The sequence below is a fragment of the Chiloscyllium plagiosum genome, chromosome 31 (assembly GCF_004010195.1).
Source record: "Chiloscyllium plagiosum isolate BGI_BamShark_2017 chromosome 31, ASM401019v2, whole genome shotgun sequence".
In the NCBI taxonomy this organism is placed as follows: Eukaryota; Metazoa; Chordata; class Chondrichthyes; order Orectolobiformes; family Hemiscylliidae; genus Chiloscyllium; species Chiloscyllium plagiosum.
In genome coordinates this window covers 35,528,169-35,545,273 of record NC_057740.1, presented here as the reverse complement: position 1 = coordinate 35,545,273, position 17,105 = coordinate 35,528,169, and the positions used below count along the sequence as shown (strand labels likewise).

Here is a 17,105-nt window from a genome sequence, read left to right as displayed (position 1 = left end):
GTGTTTTGGGTTGTCTTATGTTCAGGTACTTTATTTGTCATATTGTTGAATCAATTTGGATCAAACTCACCACATTCTCCTGTACCCCAAGGGCTTTAACTTTTCTTAGCAGCCCACCATGTGGAACCCTGTCAAATGCCTCACTAAAATCCATGAGAAATATTCACTGCAGTTCCCTCATCAGTCCACCTTGTTACGCACTAAATTGAGCTTTTTTTCTATTTTTTTCTTCCTTATTCTTTTTCATAACTTAAACTAAATTAGCAAGATAGGACTTGCTTTGCAATAACCTGTCCACTGATGCTCAGTTTGGGTTTTGCTAAGGCCATTCTGCTCCTGCCATTGGCCTTAATTTGAACATGGACAAGATAAGTGAATCCCAGAGGCAAAGTGTGAACAACTGTTCTTAACATTAAGGCTGCAATTGACCTACTATGAGAACACATCAATGAAATGATATGTCACGTTGTTGAACATTTTCTCCGAAAGATGAGGTGCAGGGCAAGTTTGGCACTAGGACAGATTTAGAAATAGGTTTTAAATATTTCCTATCAAGAATAGTTTCTATTTAAAAAAAATCTTTTTCTTTTGGAAATTTGTCTTTTTTTCCAGTTGTAGTATAGTTCCACAAGTTCTCTGGTATCTCAGAGGACTGTTTTCCACCATCAATCTAGGCAGGGAGATGTTTTGACATTTTAAAGCTTTGACTGGGTATTGCAAGGTGAGGTCAGAACCTCATCTTCTGATTTTACTTGGGAGTGTTTTGGGAGGGCAGGGAGGGTGCAGTACAGGCAGCAGCAGAAGGCAAGGAAGAGGAACCTATGCTGATCTTACCTCCAGCAACTTGTATGTTCAGTGGAAAGCGCTGCATGTTCCAGTATTAGCTACCACCATCTGCATTAATATAGCATTCTCAATGTCATAAAATGTCCAAAGATCATCACAAGAGCTTATCAGAGACAAACTGTTACCTAGCCAAAGCTTGAGATATTATGATAATCATGTGATTGCTTTAAAAAAAAAGATTGAAATAGTAGTAGCAGCTACAGAACAAAGGGATTGAGGAGTCCATCTCCATGAATCACAAAAAGCTAGCATCCAAAGTCAGTAGGTAATAAAGGAAGGCAAGTGGAATGTCGGCCTTTAATTCAAAGGAAATGGAGCATTAAAGTAGGGAAGTTTTGCTAAAATTATACAAGGCATTAGTCAGACCACAGCTGAAATGCTGTGAACTGTGGATGTGGGTTGGCTCACTGAGCTGCAAGGTTCGTTTTCAGACATTTTGTCACCGTCCTAGGTAACATCATCAGTGAGCATCTGGGTGAAGATTCATCAGGAGGCTCAGTGATGACGTTACCTAGTATGGTGACGGAATGTCTGAAAATGAACCTTCCAGCTCAGCGAGCAAACCTACATCCAGAACCTCAACCTGACCTACAAATCTCAAAACGCTATGAACCTGTTTTGGACCCCATTTATAAGAAAAGATACAAAGATATTCAAGGCAGTCCAGAGAAGGCTCACTCAGCTAATACCAGAACTGGAGAGACTGTCTTATGAAAAGCAGTTCAGTAGATTGAACCTACACATTGGGATATAGAAGAATAAGGGACAACATTTTTGAAACATACAAGATTCTTATAAGACTTGACAAGGCAGGTGCAGACAGGTTGTTGCCCTTTTGTGGAAAAAGTGAAGACTGCAGATCTTGGAGATCTGAGTTGAGGAGTGTGATGCTGAAAAAGCACAGCTGATCAGGCAGCATCGAGAAGGAGAGTCAACATTGAGCATAAGTTCATCAGGAATGTGGCGGGGGAGGGGGTTAAGAGATAAATAGAGTGGGGGAGGGGAAGGTAGCTGGACAGGTGATAGGTAGATGCAGTGGATGGATAGGACAGTTCAAGAGGGTGGTGCCAAGTTGAATCTAGGATGAAGTGTGGGGAGGGGAGATAAGAAAACTGGTGAAGTCAACTTTGATGTATGGTTGGAGGGTTCCAAGGCAAAAGATGAGGCATTCTTCCTCCAGTTGTCAGGTGGCTTGGATTCAGTGGTGGAGGTGGTCCAGGACTTGCATGTCCTTCATGGAGTGGGAGGTGGAGTTGATATGGTCAGCCACAGGGCAGTGGGGTTGTTGGGGTGTGTGTGTGTCCCAGAGATATTTCAGGGAACATCTCTGTGGGAGAGTCTCTCAGAGAAGACATTATCTCATAATCCGGGATCACACGTTTAAGACAGATCAGGAGGAATTGCTTATGCCAGAGGTTGTGACTTTGTGAAATGCTTTACCACTGATGGCTGATAATGTCATTAAATAACAAAACTGAGAAAGAGATAGATTTTTGATCAGTATCAAGGGACATGGGAAAAAGACAGGGAATGTTTTGCCATTCAATGAGATAATGGTTTGTTGTTTTCAAGGCTGAGGGGGGAATCTGCTTGAGGTTGTACAATCCTCTAAGTGGCAATAGACACAGTAGATAGGGAGAATTCCCCTTCCCTGTTTTGATCACACAGCACTGCCCTTTGATGTGAAGGGCAGTGCTTGTCAATGGCAACTCGGGTGTTTTCCTATCTTCCTGGTGGTGGAAATTGAATAAAGATTTGTGCACCTTGTGTCTCTCACTGTGTCTCACACCTACACACACCATGGGTGCTGGGGAAAAATAAGCACTACCGCAGTTAGGCGGTAGTGTGGGGGTTAAATAAAAAAGAAAAGAAAAGAAGAAAGAGAAAAAAAAGAAAGAAAAGAAAAAAAATAGGGAGAATCAGTAGATAGGTGAGGCAATGGCATAGTGGTGTTCTCACTAGGCTATTAATTACAGTGAATCCCCAGTAATGATCCAGTGACCCATCAGAGCAGCCAATGAATCACAGAATCCTATGTAGAAGCAGGCCATTCAGCCCACAGTCCACAGCAACCCCCTGAAGAGTATCCCACCCAGATCCACCACCCCTTGTAACCTTGCATTTCCAAAGGCCAAACTATCCTAACCTGTATATCTTTGGACTGTGGGAGGAAACCAGAGTACAGATTTTTTTCTTCAAATCCTCCCCTCAAAACTGTGCCCCTCTGGTCATTGACCCTTCCCCAAAGCAGATTTTTTTTTTCATTCATTCACAGGACAGGGGCAGTAAAGAGTCAACCACATTGCCATGGGTATGGAGTCACATGTAGGCCAGATCAAGTGAGGATGGCAGTTTCCTTCCCTGAAGGACATTAGTGAACCAGATGTCCTGTCCCGTTGCACAATTAAAACTAATTTCATGGTTATCATTAGACTCTTCATTCCAGATTTTTAATAGAATCCAAATTCCACTACCTGCCATGGTGGGATTTGAACCTGGGTCACTCGATCATTACTGGGGATTCACTGTAATTAATAGCCTAGTGATAACACCACTATGCCATTGCCTCACCTATCTACTGATTCTCCTTATCTACTGTGTCTATTGCTACTTAGAGGTTTGTACAACTTCAAGCAAGTTCCCCCCTCAGCCTTGTAAACAACAAACCATGATCTCATTGAATGGCAAAACAAGGCTTGATAGGCTGAATGGCCTACTCCTATATAGTATGTCTTTCCACCTTTGTAAGACCAGAGTGTTTAGGGTCAAAACAAATTAAGGTCAATGGTGGGGTGAAGGAAAAAAGCAGATGCACATCGATCATAAACATTACACTGGACAAATTTAGGTACAGAGATTGGAGACAGGAAGACTTGGAACACAATGGGAAACTAATTCCTTCAGAAGTATCAAGTTATGTCTTGGTCTCAATATTTCAAATTAACCAACTTTCCTTTTCCATTCACCAGCTTTCCTTCAATTAGATTATTTCCAATGGCTTCAGTGTCAACAGTAAAATGCATTTAAAACAGTTCTTAATCATCAGTAGTTGTTCTTTTTAAAACAAAGCATCTCCCATGAAACGCAAACCACTTCAGTGCTAGCTTGAGCCAGGAGGTAACACCAGAAATAGATTCAGGAGAAGGCCATTCAGCCCTTCATGCCTGCTCTGCTATTCAATGAGATCATGGCTTTCTACTTCAACTCCATTTTTCAGTACTTTTAGATTACATCACAGTGTGGAAACAGGCCCTTTGGCCCAACAAGTCCACACCGACCCGCCGAAGTGCAACAGGTGGGAATTGAACCCGGGTCTTTGGCGCTGCGAGGCAGCAGTGCTAACCACTGTGCCACCGTGCCGCACTTGATGCTAATATATGGAATTATATAGATCTCAATCTTAAATATACTCCATGACTGAGCCTCTGCAGTAATCCAGATTTAACACCATCAAGTGGAGGAAGTCCTCACTCGAGTCTTAAATTTGAACTGACTGGCAGACAGACAAAATGGAATAAATGAGTAGCAGCCAGTAGCTACTGAGATACTGGGGAGATTACTGTTTGAGAATGTTAGTTGACACCATATCCAATGTCTTTACAGAAAGGTGAGCACGGTGGGGGATGGAGTGCTTTATGTCCCCCTCCAATACTGTTTTGATTTAGTTCTTACCCTCCCCTTCACTTTATGTTTCACATGAGCACTGACCCTGCTATGGCTCTGCTTGTCACATGGATGTTTTTCCTGGTGGTGGAATGTTAATAAAGATATTTATATAATTCGTGTTTAGCACACACACACACACACACACACACACACGAGAGGGGATTTAAAAAAAAAAGGAAAAGAAAACAAAAATGTTTGGCCAGAAGTGACTCCCAATATGTATTAATGATTTAGAGGTGGAAACTAAACATAACCTCTCCAACTGTGCAGATGACAAAGCTGGGTGGGAGGGTGAATGGAAAGGAGAACTCAGAAATGCTTTGGCGTGATTTGGACAAGTTCAGTGGGTCGGCAAATGCATGGCAGATGGATTCTGTGGAGAAACAGGAGGTTATCCAATGTGGTAACAAAAACTGGGAAGCAGATTATCATCCCAATTGTAATAGATTGAGAAATAGGAAGGTACAATTAGACCTGGGTGCCCTTGTACATCAACCACTGAGAGCATGGGGAGATGCAGCAGTTGGTAAGGCAGTGTGTTGACCTTCATAGTGAGAGGATTCAAGTACAGGTGCTGGGAGGTCTTGCTGCAATTGTACAGGGACTTGGTGGGACCACACCTGGAGTACAGTGTGTAGTTTTAGCCTCCTTACCTGAGGAACAATGTTCTGTCTATGAAGGGAATGCAAGAATGGTTTATTAGACTGATACCTTGAATGGTAGGGCTGATGTATGAAGAGAAATTGGATTGGTTAGGACTTTATTCACTGGAGTTTAGAAAATAGGTGAAGGGTGGGAGGTGTAATCCCATAGAAACCCTTAAAATTCTAGACAAGGTAAACAAAGGAAGAATGCTCCTGGTGAGAGGTCACAGTCTTATGATATGGGGGTAGGCCACTTAGGCTGAGATGAGGAGAAATGTCTTCATCCAGAGAGAGTGGTGAGCCTGTGGAATTCTCTGCCAAAGAAAGTAGTTAAAAACATTCAATATTTTGGCCTTAAGAAGTCAGATATAGTTCTTAGGGCTAAAGGGACCAAAGGGTCTGGGGAGAAAGTGGGAAATGGAGTACTCAGTTGAATGATCACCCATGATCATACTGAATGCCAGAGTCATCTCAAAAGAACAGGATGACCTACACTTGCTTCTGTTTTCTACCTTTCTCAACAGCCTGCCCCTTATACTGATGCAGTGGCTCTGGCCTCAAGTTTTTAGAAAAGCAATATTGGCATGTGTCAGTGAAATAATTCAACAGATGAAATGCTTTTTTGCTCTGATTGTCAACCCCCTCCTCACCACAAGACCAACAGGTCTCATTCTTGACACATCATGAGTGGAATGCCTCTAGAGTGGAATGCCTCTCTGCTGATCAGAGGCCTCTAGAAGCTTTTCTTTCACATTCAAATCAGAGACACATTTGGGTACAGTCAAAAGTACTAAGTAAACAGAACGCTTTGGGGCAGAATGAGGTCATGAAATACTTCAATTTTATTCTTTTATCCCACAGCTTTAATCTAAATTATAATTCAGAATATTTGTTGCTTTCCTCTGTTACCTGGCTCAATGAAAAGTTTTTGAAAATCAAAAACACAGACCCACTTATTTGTTTGTACAGTTTCTGGTTTTAATTCAGATTAATACTTTGCTATTATTGCACAGTACCAGTTTGGTAGACTTTTTGTTCGAGAATGGTATTGATACCAATCAGGATCCACTTACCAATCAATCAGCGCTTCCCTTCCGTACAGTATAAATGTTGGGTTTCCTATTTGAATTAACATTCTTGCAACTTGTTCTGATGAGTGCAAGATTATCTGAGGGATAACTTTCTCACCCAGAGGATGGTGTATGAATGTAAAGGAAGCAGAGGCAGGTAATTGGAATTTAGATCACTGTTGAATAATCTGATGAGCAAAATGAGTTTGAGGGTTGGGATGACTATCCCAACATGGTGAATATTCCAGCCGAATTGTATACTCTCTTCACTCAACACACAGACACATCCAAATTCCTGGTCAGATTTTACCAGTAATGATTGGGGATAATGAGAAGTGAGAACTCCCTTCATCCTTAAAACTGTTGCAAAGTGTTTTGTTATTAACATACCTCTAAAAATCAGCAAATCCTGCATAGACCGAAGGTCTAACTTAGCACTTCCCAACTCAAACAGCATTTGGAGGAAAAAGTGATTTAAATTTATATTGCACCTTTTAGAATCACAAGGCATCACAAATCCCATAGCCACAATGAAGTTATTTTAAAGAGTAGTCACTGTTGTAATGTGGGAAAAACAGCCAACTCTCACAAACAGCACTAATACTAACCAAAAATCAGGTTTTTTGAGATATGGATTGAGGGGATATTAGCCTGGACGCTGGGGAGAACTCCCCTGCTCTTCTTTGAATACAGCCAGGGGATATTTTACATCCAAATGAGGCAAAAGATTGAGTCTCTGCCAAAAGCTTCTACTGAAAGGCAGCACTTCTGACGATGCAGCATTCCCTCTGTAGCGTACAGGAATGATCTGTGCTCAGGTTCCAGACTGGGAACTGTACTCACTACTTTCTGATTAAGTAGTAAGAATGCTACCAACTGAGTTATGACTGACACATTTAGTTTTAAATCCACTGGACAATGTCATGATGAGGTGCCAAATGAACACTACAATTTCCCACAGTCCTCAGGACAATGGACTTGCAGCTATAAAGAGTGACGCAGGTCAGAACCTAGGGAGAGAAATGGAGGGTAATAATTTTAGAAGAAGGAATCGATTTCACTCCACAACCTCAGCAATATGGATTTTATTTTTGTGTTTCTCCATGAAAATGAAAGCAGCGTATCACAACTGGAAAAAAATGTTTTAAATGCATTTTTCCCCTCGTTTTAAAATGCCGCCATTTCAAAGCAGCTGTTAGTGCAGGTTTTGATGGTGAAATTGCTCCGAAAGCTGTTGAGATTCCTCCTGCTGAGAAACAAATCTGTTCCAACACTGAATATTTAAATGTTAAACATAGCAATTATTTACAGATTAGGTGCCCTGCCATAGAGGCAACACTTATGGACAGACAAGAAACAAAATATTCTCCTGTTCCAATGTAGTTGAAGACTTGAACTTCCCCCATTCTCCCAAATGTGAGATCCATTTAGTCCTTTCTGAACACCATACCCCCATTAAAAAATAACTCACACCCACAACCCCCCCACCAACAAAAAAAATTTATTCTTGCCAGGGTGCAACTCCATGGACTTTTGCCAACCCAGACAACATTGGACAAGTTGCTTGAGATCCAACTCAGTCCACCTGTTGGCATGCACTGTTTTCATCTAGACAGTGCACAGCCATGGGGAAATCCTGCCTGTTTTTCTGCACCAACTACCCACCCCCACCCAACCCGCCACTCTCCCACCCCCGCTTAGTGAGTCCAGATGCTATGTCACATCAGCCCAGTTAGCACCTGACAAGAGATAGACATGGAAGCCATTTGCTCCTTGGCCCAGTGGAATATTTCCTGGGGTGTTGCTCAGCAAGATGGAAGATAAGAAAATACAAAGATGATTCATGGCTGGAGCTGTTGTTGCAGTATCACCAAGATCTGTTTACTCAATGAAACAGTGAGAGACCAAATGGAAATGCAGGTTACATATGGATCCAAATTGTGACTAAAAGTTGTACCAGCTCCACGATTATACCGTGCTATTAAATTCTGGGTCATGGATAAATCATAATTGCACGTTTATCATATAGGATTCAAGGGAGATCACCTGGTTGTGTGCAGGCCTTGGATATTGCTGAGAAGAGACATGCTGCTGAAACTTCTCAACTTGCAGTGATTAGAACAAAGACAAAATTCTAAACTTCCAATGAACCCAATTTATTCTTCACATTTTTAATATAGATTATTGAGTGCACTTGAATTTCGGTATTCTTGCCTTTGCCCTGATGATTGCAAGATGAAAAGCTTCCGCAACAAGTCCCTGTTTTCAGCAAGGTTCAGGAACTGTTGCTGGTGTTTTGGAAATAATGTTTTGCAATTCCACCCATTCAAAGTGAAAACCTCATTGTAAATATCAAATTGAAATGTTTTGATCCAAAGCAAAATAATGAAAAAGAGAGTGACATTTCAGCTATTGGTGGAGCAATGAACAGAATGCTGTGTTCATTCAACATTTCCAGCAGCTATCATGAACTAAACCACTTTGGGAGGTTTCAAGTCTTCTACAACATTAAGGATTAGGGAACGTTCCTAAACAATGAGAACATATACAACTCAAATGATATTCAGAATAATAAAGTGATAACATTTACAATGCCTTTAGCAATCAGCCAACTATTAATCATTGCAACATTTATGCTTGTTCCCAGACACTTGCCTTTCATTTTTATGATCTAACCCTTTAATTGGGAACACAGCCAGAGTTTGGTTCATTTGAGTCTTTTATTCCCCTTTCCATGGGAGAGACGGGGTGGCAGTTCAGTGATTTTTAACAATGACACAGCTGTACTGTTGATACAACAAACCTGACTGCATAGACCATGCTGAATGCTCACTGTGACCACAAAAACACGCTGCCATTTTAAGCCGTAAGCAAGAGCTAAGTGAGGTTTTAATTTTTCTTGAAAATCTCAAACCCGACAAATGGAAAGAAAATAGTCAAATGCACAGGGCTTCCTGTGGCTGCAGTAATAGATGGGGAGAGAAGGGGGAAAATTGTCTCTCAACAGCAGTGAGGGCTCCACAGCTTTAAACAAATTCCAGAAGGCCACAACTATTTTCACATAAAATTGCCAATCCAAATGGAGTAATAGAAACATCTGCAAACTGGAGCTCAACTGATCCTTAAGTGAAATTTAAATCAATGGCTTCAGTACTATCAATACAGCAATGCCTTGTGATCACTGAAATGTTCAATTTTGGTTGGAATCTTTTTAATATATTTTTTCTAAAGTCAAAGAAACCTTCTTGCACTTAAAACTAAAAAATATTTACACTATTTCCTAAAGATAGCAACAGGTGGACTTTTTAATCTTCATAATCAGTATTTTTCCCAAGTTTTCCAATGCTATGTGCTCCAGGTATAAGACAATGCCTTGCAACAGGCTAGACTTCATGTGAACATTCATCCTCCTCTTTCCCCATTGGTATAAACACCAAATTCACCTTACTACTTATCCCCAACAGGGTTTCATGTATTAATGTGCTCACACCATGGCCAATGTACCATTGTACTGAATTAACCAACCAATCTCAATAAATCATCCCAATCCTCTTTCCATCCTGATTACTCACTACAGAGGTGGTCTTGGAGATGGAATTCCATCTTTTGCTTCTGATTCTGCACAGATACTTGTACACCCAATCCACCCATTGGTTTAATGGATTCTTCATAACTTTGAATGCACACATTTATAAAATGTCCAGCATTCCCAGGCTAGCAATAGATTTTTCTGCCTTTTCTGTATTTACCACCTTCCTTCACTGAGGAGAACTGAACTCCAAATGGAGTGTCTTCACTGGTGGAGAAGAGCAAAAGTAGGAGGCCACCAGTATAATTGCCAAAAATCAAATTAGGAATTTAGAAAAATTTTTACGCAGAATGTGTTGACAGTGTGTATTTCATTACCACACGGATTAATTGAGATGATTAGTTTAGATGTAGCTTTGAGGGGAGGCTGGATAAGGAAAGGAAAGGAGTGAAGGTGCCAGATTTATAATCCTTTGGAAAATCGCATTCTAGTGACATAATGTTGACTTTATTTCTGGTGTTTGCACTATGAGTCTAGTGATATTTTAGAAGGGTACATGCAGACAGCAAGCAGTAGCAGCATGAAGTGGCAGACGACTGAGTTACTGTGACAATAAAGACTTCTAATAACTGAAAAATCTAGCCTATACAAATTTCTTTTGTTTTTAAACCCATTTGCAAATTTCTAGTGTGATTTAAAATCACTCAGATACATTTGTCCCTAAAGCTTATGAGTAAAGTGTAAGTGGGATATAATTCAATGGGTGGCCATCATCCTGGGTGAGAAAGATCGACTCATGTTTGAGCTGCAAGTGCTTGAGGTGCAGACCATCTCAGACAAGGGAAAACATAAGCACAAACACTACTGCAGATCTCCCAACTGTCAGCATAGTGGATTGTCATCATAGATTGGAAATTCAACTAGGTCAGTAACAAAAAACATCAGCACCTGCTGCTGGAGCTAAATATTCTACAGAGACAGTGACTTCCAAATTCCCCAAAGCTCCTCTCGTTATCATGCAGATTGCAAGTTAAGAACATGGGTTGAATGCTGTCAAGTTTATCTAGACAGCTGTAACTATCTAGACTGTTCTAACTACCAATAACAGTCATTATGTCCAATACCACGGTGGGTAAAGCAGCCCATTGATAGACACTTGAGCTACTATTCTAAATATCCACACAATTGGTGTTCCTCAGCTGTGGTGAGCATGCTCAATGAGATGCAATGGAAGAATGTGCAACACCCAGTGACTCCATCCTTCTGTTATTAAGGGAGCTATTGTAGGATATTTGAAAATTTGTCATGTGATCAGGTAGAGCTAACATGGCTTGGAGAAAGGAATAAATTAGTTGAATAGGATATTAAGAGTGTTTGGAGGAAACCACAGAACAGGGTAAAAGAACCAGGGGATACGATGCTCTTGACTTCCTTTAAAGGTATTTGATAACATGCCATATCAAAGGCTGCTGTGCAAAATAACAGCTCATGGTGTCAACAGTAACATATTAGCATCAATAAAGCTAACAATTAGTTAACAAATAGAAAGTAGAAATGAAGCAGTTTTCTTTATAGAATGCTCAGGGATCAGTGCTGGTGCCTTAACTATGTGCAACCAATACTGATCACTTTTGAACTGGGGGTGTAATGAAAGGATGTTAAACTTTATTGATGACACCAATATAGCTGAGGAAGTTGTCAAGAGGAGGGAGAAAGCCTGCAAAGGGATAGACAGACCATAGGAGTGAACAAATAAATGGAGTATTGGTAAATGGAGTATAATGTGGGGAGAATGTGAGTGCATTCACTTTGGCAGGAAGGTAAGAAAAGTAGATTATTTAATTGACAAGGTTTACAGTTCCTGAAGAAGGTGCAGAAGGATCTGGCTGTCATGGCATAAGAATCACAAAAGTTTGTATAAAGATACATCGACTAGGAAGGCAAATGGAATGTTAGTGTTTATCGAAAGGGGGTGGAATCTGAAAGCAGAAACATTTTACTGCAGCTGTACAAGATCTGAAAACACATCTAAAAGTATTGTGTACAATTTTGGACTCTCACTTGAAAAAAATACAATTATGTTAGAAGCAGAACAGAAAAAGGTTAATTCAACTCTTTCCTGGTAATAAAGGGTTTATCTTAAGAAGAAAAGATGGCCAGGTTGGATCTTTACCCATAACTTGGAAGAACTGAGAGGTGATCTCACAAACATATTAAGCACAAAAGGAGATTCTGAGAGGAGTCTAGTACTTGAGGGAGAGACTAGAACAAGAGCACCCAGTTTAAGAATCAGCAGAATCACAGGAGATACAAGACTTTTTGCCCGAGGATTATTACTACTGTCTGTAGAATTCTGTTCCCTGGGAAATAGTGGAGGCGGAGTTCCCTAATCTCTTCATGCAGGGCTACGTTAGACAGATTTTTGATGGAGAAGGGAGTCAGGGATTAGGAAAGAGAGCAGTGAACAAAAAAGTGGAACTAACAGCAGAACTAAATCAGCAGTAATTTTTTTTGAATGGCAGAACAGATTCCAAAGAATGAAAGGATAATCCTGCTCGTAAGCCCTATGCTCCACTACCCAAAACAACAGGTCACGAGCTCTGGAAGTCCCAACCTAACAGTTTTGTGAAAGCACCTTCATCAATTTGACAGCAATGGGTTGGAGAAGACCATCAACCACCACTTCCCTCAAGGGGACGAGGTATGAACTGTAAATGCTGACCTTGTCAATGATACCAAAATCTTGACAACAGTGATGAGATTCCTTGCCCATAACTCCTCTGGGTTTGAATAGATGAATTCTGAAGAAACATATGTATTTTACATGGAGATGTATTTTACATCAAGACTACATGTGCCATGGAGAATGCCTGAATTTCAGAAGCTATGTTTCCTCGCACTCTCTGGTTGGCATTTAACCAAGACCAGGTCGGCAAATATGGTGGCTTTAATCCTGCCTGCGGCTCTGACAGCTTTCCAAAATGGATAAGAATCAAAAAAGTTTAATTGCTGGTAGACAGAAATGTGGTGTTGAGGCGTGATTTTACTGTATAGTGGAATAGGCTCAAGGGGCCAAGTGACCCACTCCGCTTAGTTGTGGAGTTGTATGAAAACCTTTTCAATTTCAAACTCAAGACCCTCACATAGGAAAACAAATGAAGAGAAGAGGGCACTGACCTCAAACAGAAGTTCTTTCTTGCTCCACAGATGGTGCCAGATCTAGAGTCCTTGCAGCAAGTTCTGCTTTTATGTTTTGACAAACGTTAAAATTTATTTTTAATTCATTAAAAAATTCAAAAGGATGTAATGCCATAGCTACTAACAATGCAATATGTTTTAAGACAGTAAGCTGCAAAGTACACAAATGAAACAACTGGATAGAAAAGGTGTTTCTGAAGTCTGTAGGCTTCCTTAACATTTCAGTGTAACCTTATTGCTAGATATCAAAGAAAATTCAGCTAATTAAGCTTTGCTCAGGAAGCCAAATAATCTGGTGGCCAAAACACGATGAGTGCCAACAGCTACTGTACTGGCGAGATGCAAGTTAACACGGGTTAGATTGTATCTGCTATTCTGTCTGCTGCATGTTTAACCAGAATGTAAGTAAATCAAAGAGCACCACTGTCTTCCCAAAGATGTCAGCAAATGTAGCTCAGTCAGAGTAGTGTCAAATTAGTTGAACTTGTTAAACAGACTACAACAAGTTTGTAAGTTACTCACATGGAAAACAACCACTTGCCCCATGAACACAGCACCATTAAAGTAATGCGCCTTCCCACCTCCAACATTAAAGAGCAAAATAAACCTCAGTTTACATATACAAATGAAGAATGAAGAACATTTCTCTTGTACGCATTGCATCTTTTATAAGTATATACAAATATCTTGAAAGCATTTTGGCATCTACATAAGCAGCGCACAACTCAACAAAGCTGCCAAACTTTGAGAAAGAGATTATGTTTGACATCACTGATACAGTCACACGCTGACTGCTGGGATTGTTTAACTATCAAGTTGCTATTGCATTCCAAGTGCTGTAAATGTCCAGCAATGCAATAAAATGGAAGAGTGACAAAATCTGGGAAACAACAAGGATCCAACAGCACTGGTGATGACTCACAAACTTCCAAACAGGAAATCTCATCGAAGTGCACACATTAGACTTCCATCTTCCCTTCAATCCAGTGTTGGGACCTATTTAAAAATACTGATCTGGAAAGTATGGTCTCCATGCCTGAAGTTATTTGCACCATCAAGATTTTACAGATTTGTTTTCTCTGATGAGCTCGAACCTTTGCTCTTTTCTGCCAAATGGCTTAATCTGGGAATAAACTAGAAGGCCATGCCACCTACTGCCAGTCTATGGATGATGAAATGCCATCGCATTTCCACCTCAATCACTCAACCCAAGCTGACTGCATTCCAAAACGACAAAACAAACCAAACCAGTCATTTTCCAAAACTGCACCAGGAAAAAAGGGAAATGCAACATCGGCAGGCCTTTATGTATAAAGGTCTCCTGTCTCTCTGCATTCCCAGCACTGTGTACTGTCAGTGACATTCCTAGGTGGTGCTAGAAGCTACTGTGAAGTGCTTTAAAAACGAGGAGATCAAAAATCAGAAGTGAAATAAAATTCTCCTGTGAAAATGAACAGAACTATTTTCCATAGTTACCCACACAAAACAGCATTATTACCACGACTGAACAATATATTGGCAGCAATAAAATATAAAGGATAAGCTAATATGTTTATTAATCCTCCTTACTCGATGTTCTCACCTCACTCTTTGCAGCATGGTTACTGCAATCGGCAGACTCGGTATAGATCAGCACTTTTACCTCAGTCAGATAACAAAAAAGGAAAAAGAAAATCAAGCATCAATGTTTTCTTTTTGTAGTTCAAAAGAAAATTTAAAAGTTTAACATGACTGAAATCCAAAGACATCACTGTAGATGTATGGAAAGAGGACTGGGAGTGAAGTAATGCAGTCAGAATGTGGACCTGTCTAGGTCGATGACACTGCTCCAATTAAGTTATAAAACCGCAGTATGTTCGGAGGGACAAGGGCTTGGAGATACCACTCCCACCTTTTCATGTGAAATCTTAAGCTGGACCTTTCTCCTTCTCCAAATAAATTATACACGGGACAGAAAAGATAAGAACATCAGAGACTTCACTTCCACAATGAACCGCATAGCTCGGTCTGAAATATATGGACCAGTTTTGCTTTGAAAGGAATAAGGCCATCAAGTCCAAAATTCTACTTCGTTATTTGCCTTTACTTTTGTAAAACAAAGCCGAAGACATAAAATAAAAACAAGATTTGAGATTTGATGAGTTTTGCAGAAGTTGCACAACAAAGAGACAATATTCTTTCTGTTAGCCTGAATATGGTAGACATGATACACACTTATATACACACACACACAAACGTACACATATATGTACACACACACACACACAGTAGGCTGTCTTCATGTGTGGTCCAGGTGTGCCACAGAAAGTGTGTGCCACAACAAATGGATGCTTTACATGCTCTATCCACTGGCAGTGCGGATCACACCAGAGTTCAAGGCAAATCAGCAAATACTGTCACAAAATAGTTTCCAAAAAGTATCCTAATAGAATTCCTTTCCCAAGCGTTTACTTTTATCGTTTCTTTAAACCTGCTTATTTTCCATGATTCAGTAAACAAACAGGACGAACCTTGGGTAAGCTCACATTAAAACCAAACACGAATCTGTTAAATAATTCAGCACCTTTTCAATCAACATTTGAAGCAGGAATCTGCCGCCTAACTTAATCAAGCTTTGTCCAGGCACAACCATCCCTCCCGCAATTCCAACACTGCCACTTCAATAACTTGCATCACTTTCAGTAAGAGGTCTCCTCTGACTCAGACACTGAGAAGGTGCTTTCTGCAAGACCAATGTAGCTGTCGTCACATTTACTCACTTTTCAGTCAAGCGGCATCTCAGTTAAAAAGAGCTCTGTGCAGAACAACCAATTGCATGAAGGTGTCAGTGTGATGGGATCAAAGAACTCTACAGTGAAAGACCTTGCCTTTGTTTCAGTCAGCATTATAATCATACAACAAAAACAGAAAAATTCGGAGTTCTGAAGAAGGGCCAGTGGACCAGAGACGTTAATTCTGTTTCACTCTCCACAGATGCTGCCAGACCTGCTGAGTTTCTCCAGCAATTTCTGTTTTTGTTTCAGATTTTCAGTACTCGCAGCTCTGTCATAATCATGCAAGTTGTATTAATCTGTAGGTGGTCTTGTGGTGTACTAGGTGATGTCCTTACCTCTGCACCAGTAGGCCCGGTTTCAAGTCCCACTCCAGGACTTGATGGCCACGGAAGGAGAGTTCTCATCACAGCTAAACAGGTTGATTATCGCTCTGTCAATCCTTGGGCAGGCGGTAAGACCGACAAGCCTCTGTCAGCCAGCACTGGGCCGCAGATGCAGCGCAATAGCCTCCCCATGTTAAAAATCTCCATATGCAGATTCTTGCGAGCATTAATCTCACTCTGAGGGATGACCCCACACACGTGCGCACACAATCACATACACGCAATGATCACTATGGGAGGCATGACAAAACAATGCTGGTCCAATTGCCGGGGATATCAAAAGGGACTTGGGTAAAATTTCACCTTTCATAAGTCCTTGAAAATAAACACATGGAGGGCTAACATAAAGAACACAAATCTCTTCAGTGATCTGTTCACAGTTCACAGTAAAAATCTCTTAGTGAAGGCAATGGCAAGCGTTGCATGCAGCTAGGAAGTTTTGACCAAGTCATACACATAAATGTGAAAATCGTCATCGAACTTGATGAAATAGACGGATGGTTTAGCCTGCACTTGATGGATCACCAATCCTGTTCTCTTTGTGCTGTCCTCTGTGACATACTCCACCTGCTTCCCCACAAGACTCTCGATCACTTCACCAGGCTCAGTTGGCAAAACTTGCTTGTTCTCTGTCACAAGGAACGGAACAATTAAAATCTCAACCAATGCAACAGAGTTATGTTTTTAAATAGATGTCTATTGCAATTGACAGCAATACTATAAATATGATTAATTATTGATTAGCACCTTTTGGATGTAGATTTGCTCACTGAGCTGGAAGGTTCATTTCCAGGATGTTTCTTCACCCTACTAGGTAACATCTTCAGTGCGCCTCTGGGCGAAGCACAGTTGATAATTCCTGCTTTCTATTTGTATGTTTGGGTTGGTGACGTCATGTCCTGTTCTTTCTCTCAGGGGGGTGGTAGAGCCATTAAATTTGATGTGTTTGTTGATAGAGTTCCGGTTGCAATGCCATGCTTCTAGGAATTCTCGTG

General features: G+C 40.7%; 1 protein-coding gene across 6 annotated transcripts in view; it reads right to left on the bottom strand.

The window, feature by feature from the left end:
- Positions 1-7,295: 7,295 nt before the first annotated feature.
- The window catches only part of LOC122565409 (spindlin-Z-like), a 102,836-nt gene continuing 93,026 nt past the window's right edge, over positions 7,296-17,105 (bottom strand). For all 6 annotated transcript variants that reach the window (XM_043721357.1, XM_043721358.1, XM_043721355.1 and 3 more), the window contains one exon: positions 7,296-16,739. In XM_043721357.1, the coding sequence (XP_043577292.1) occupies positions 16,540-16,739 (200 nt within the window). In that variant the 3' untranslated portion in view covers positions 7,296-16,539. The remainder of the gene's footprint in view (positions 16,740-17,105) is intronic.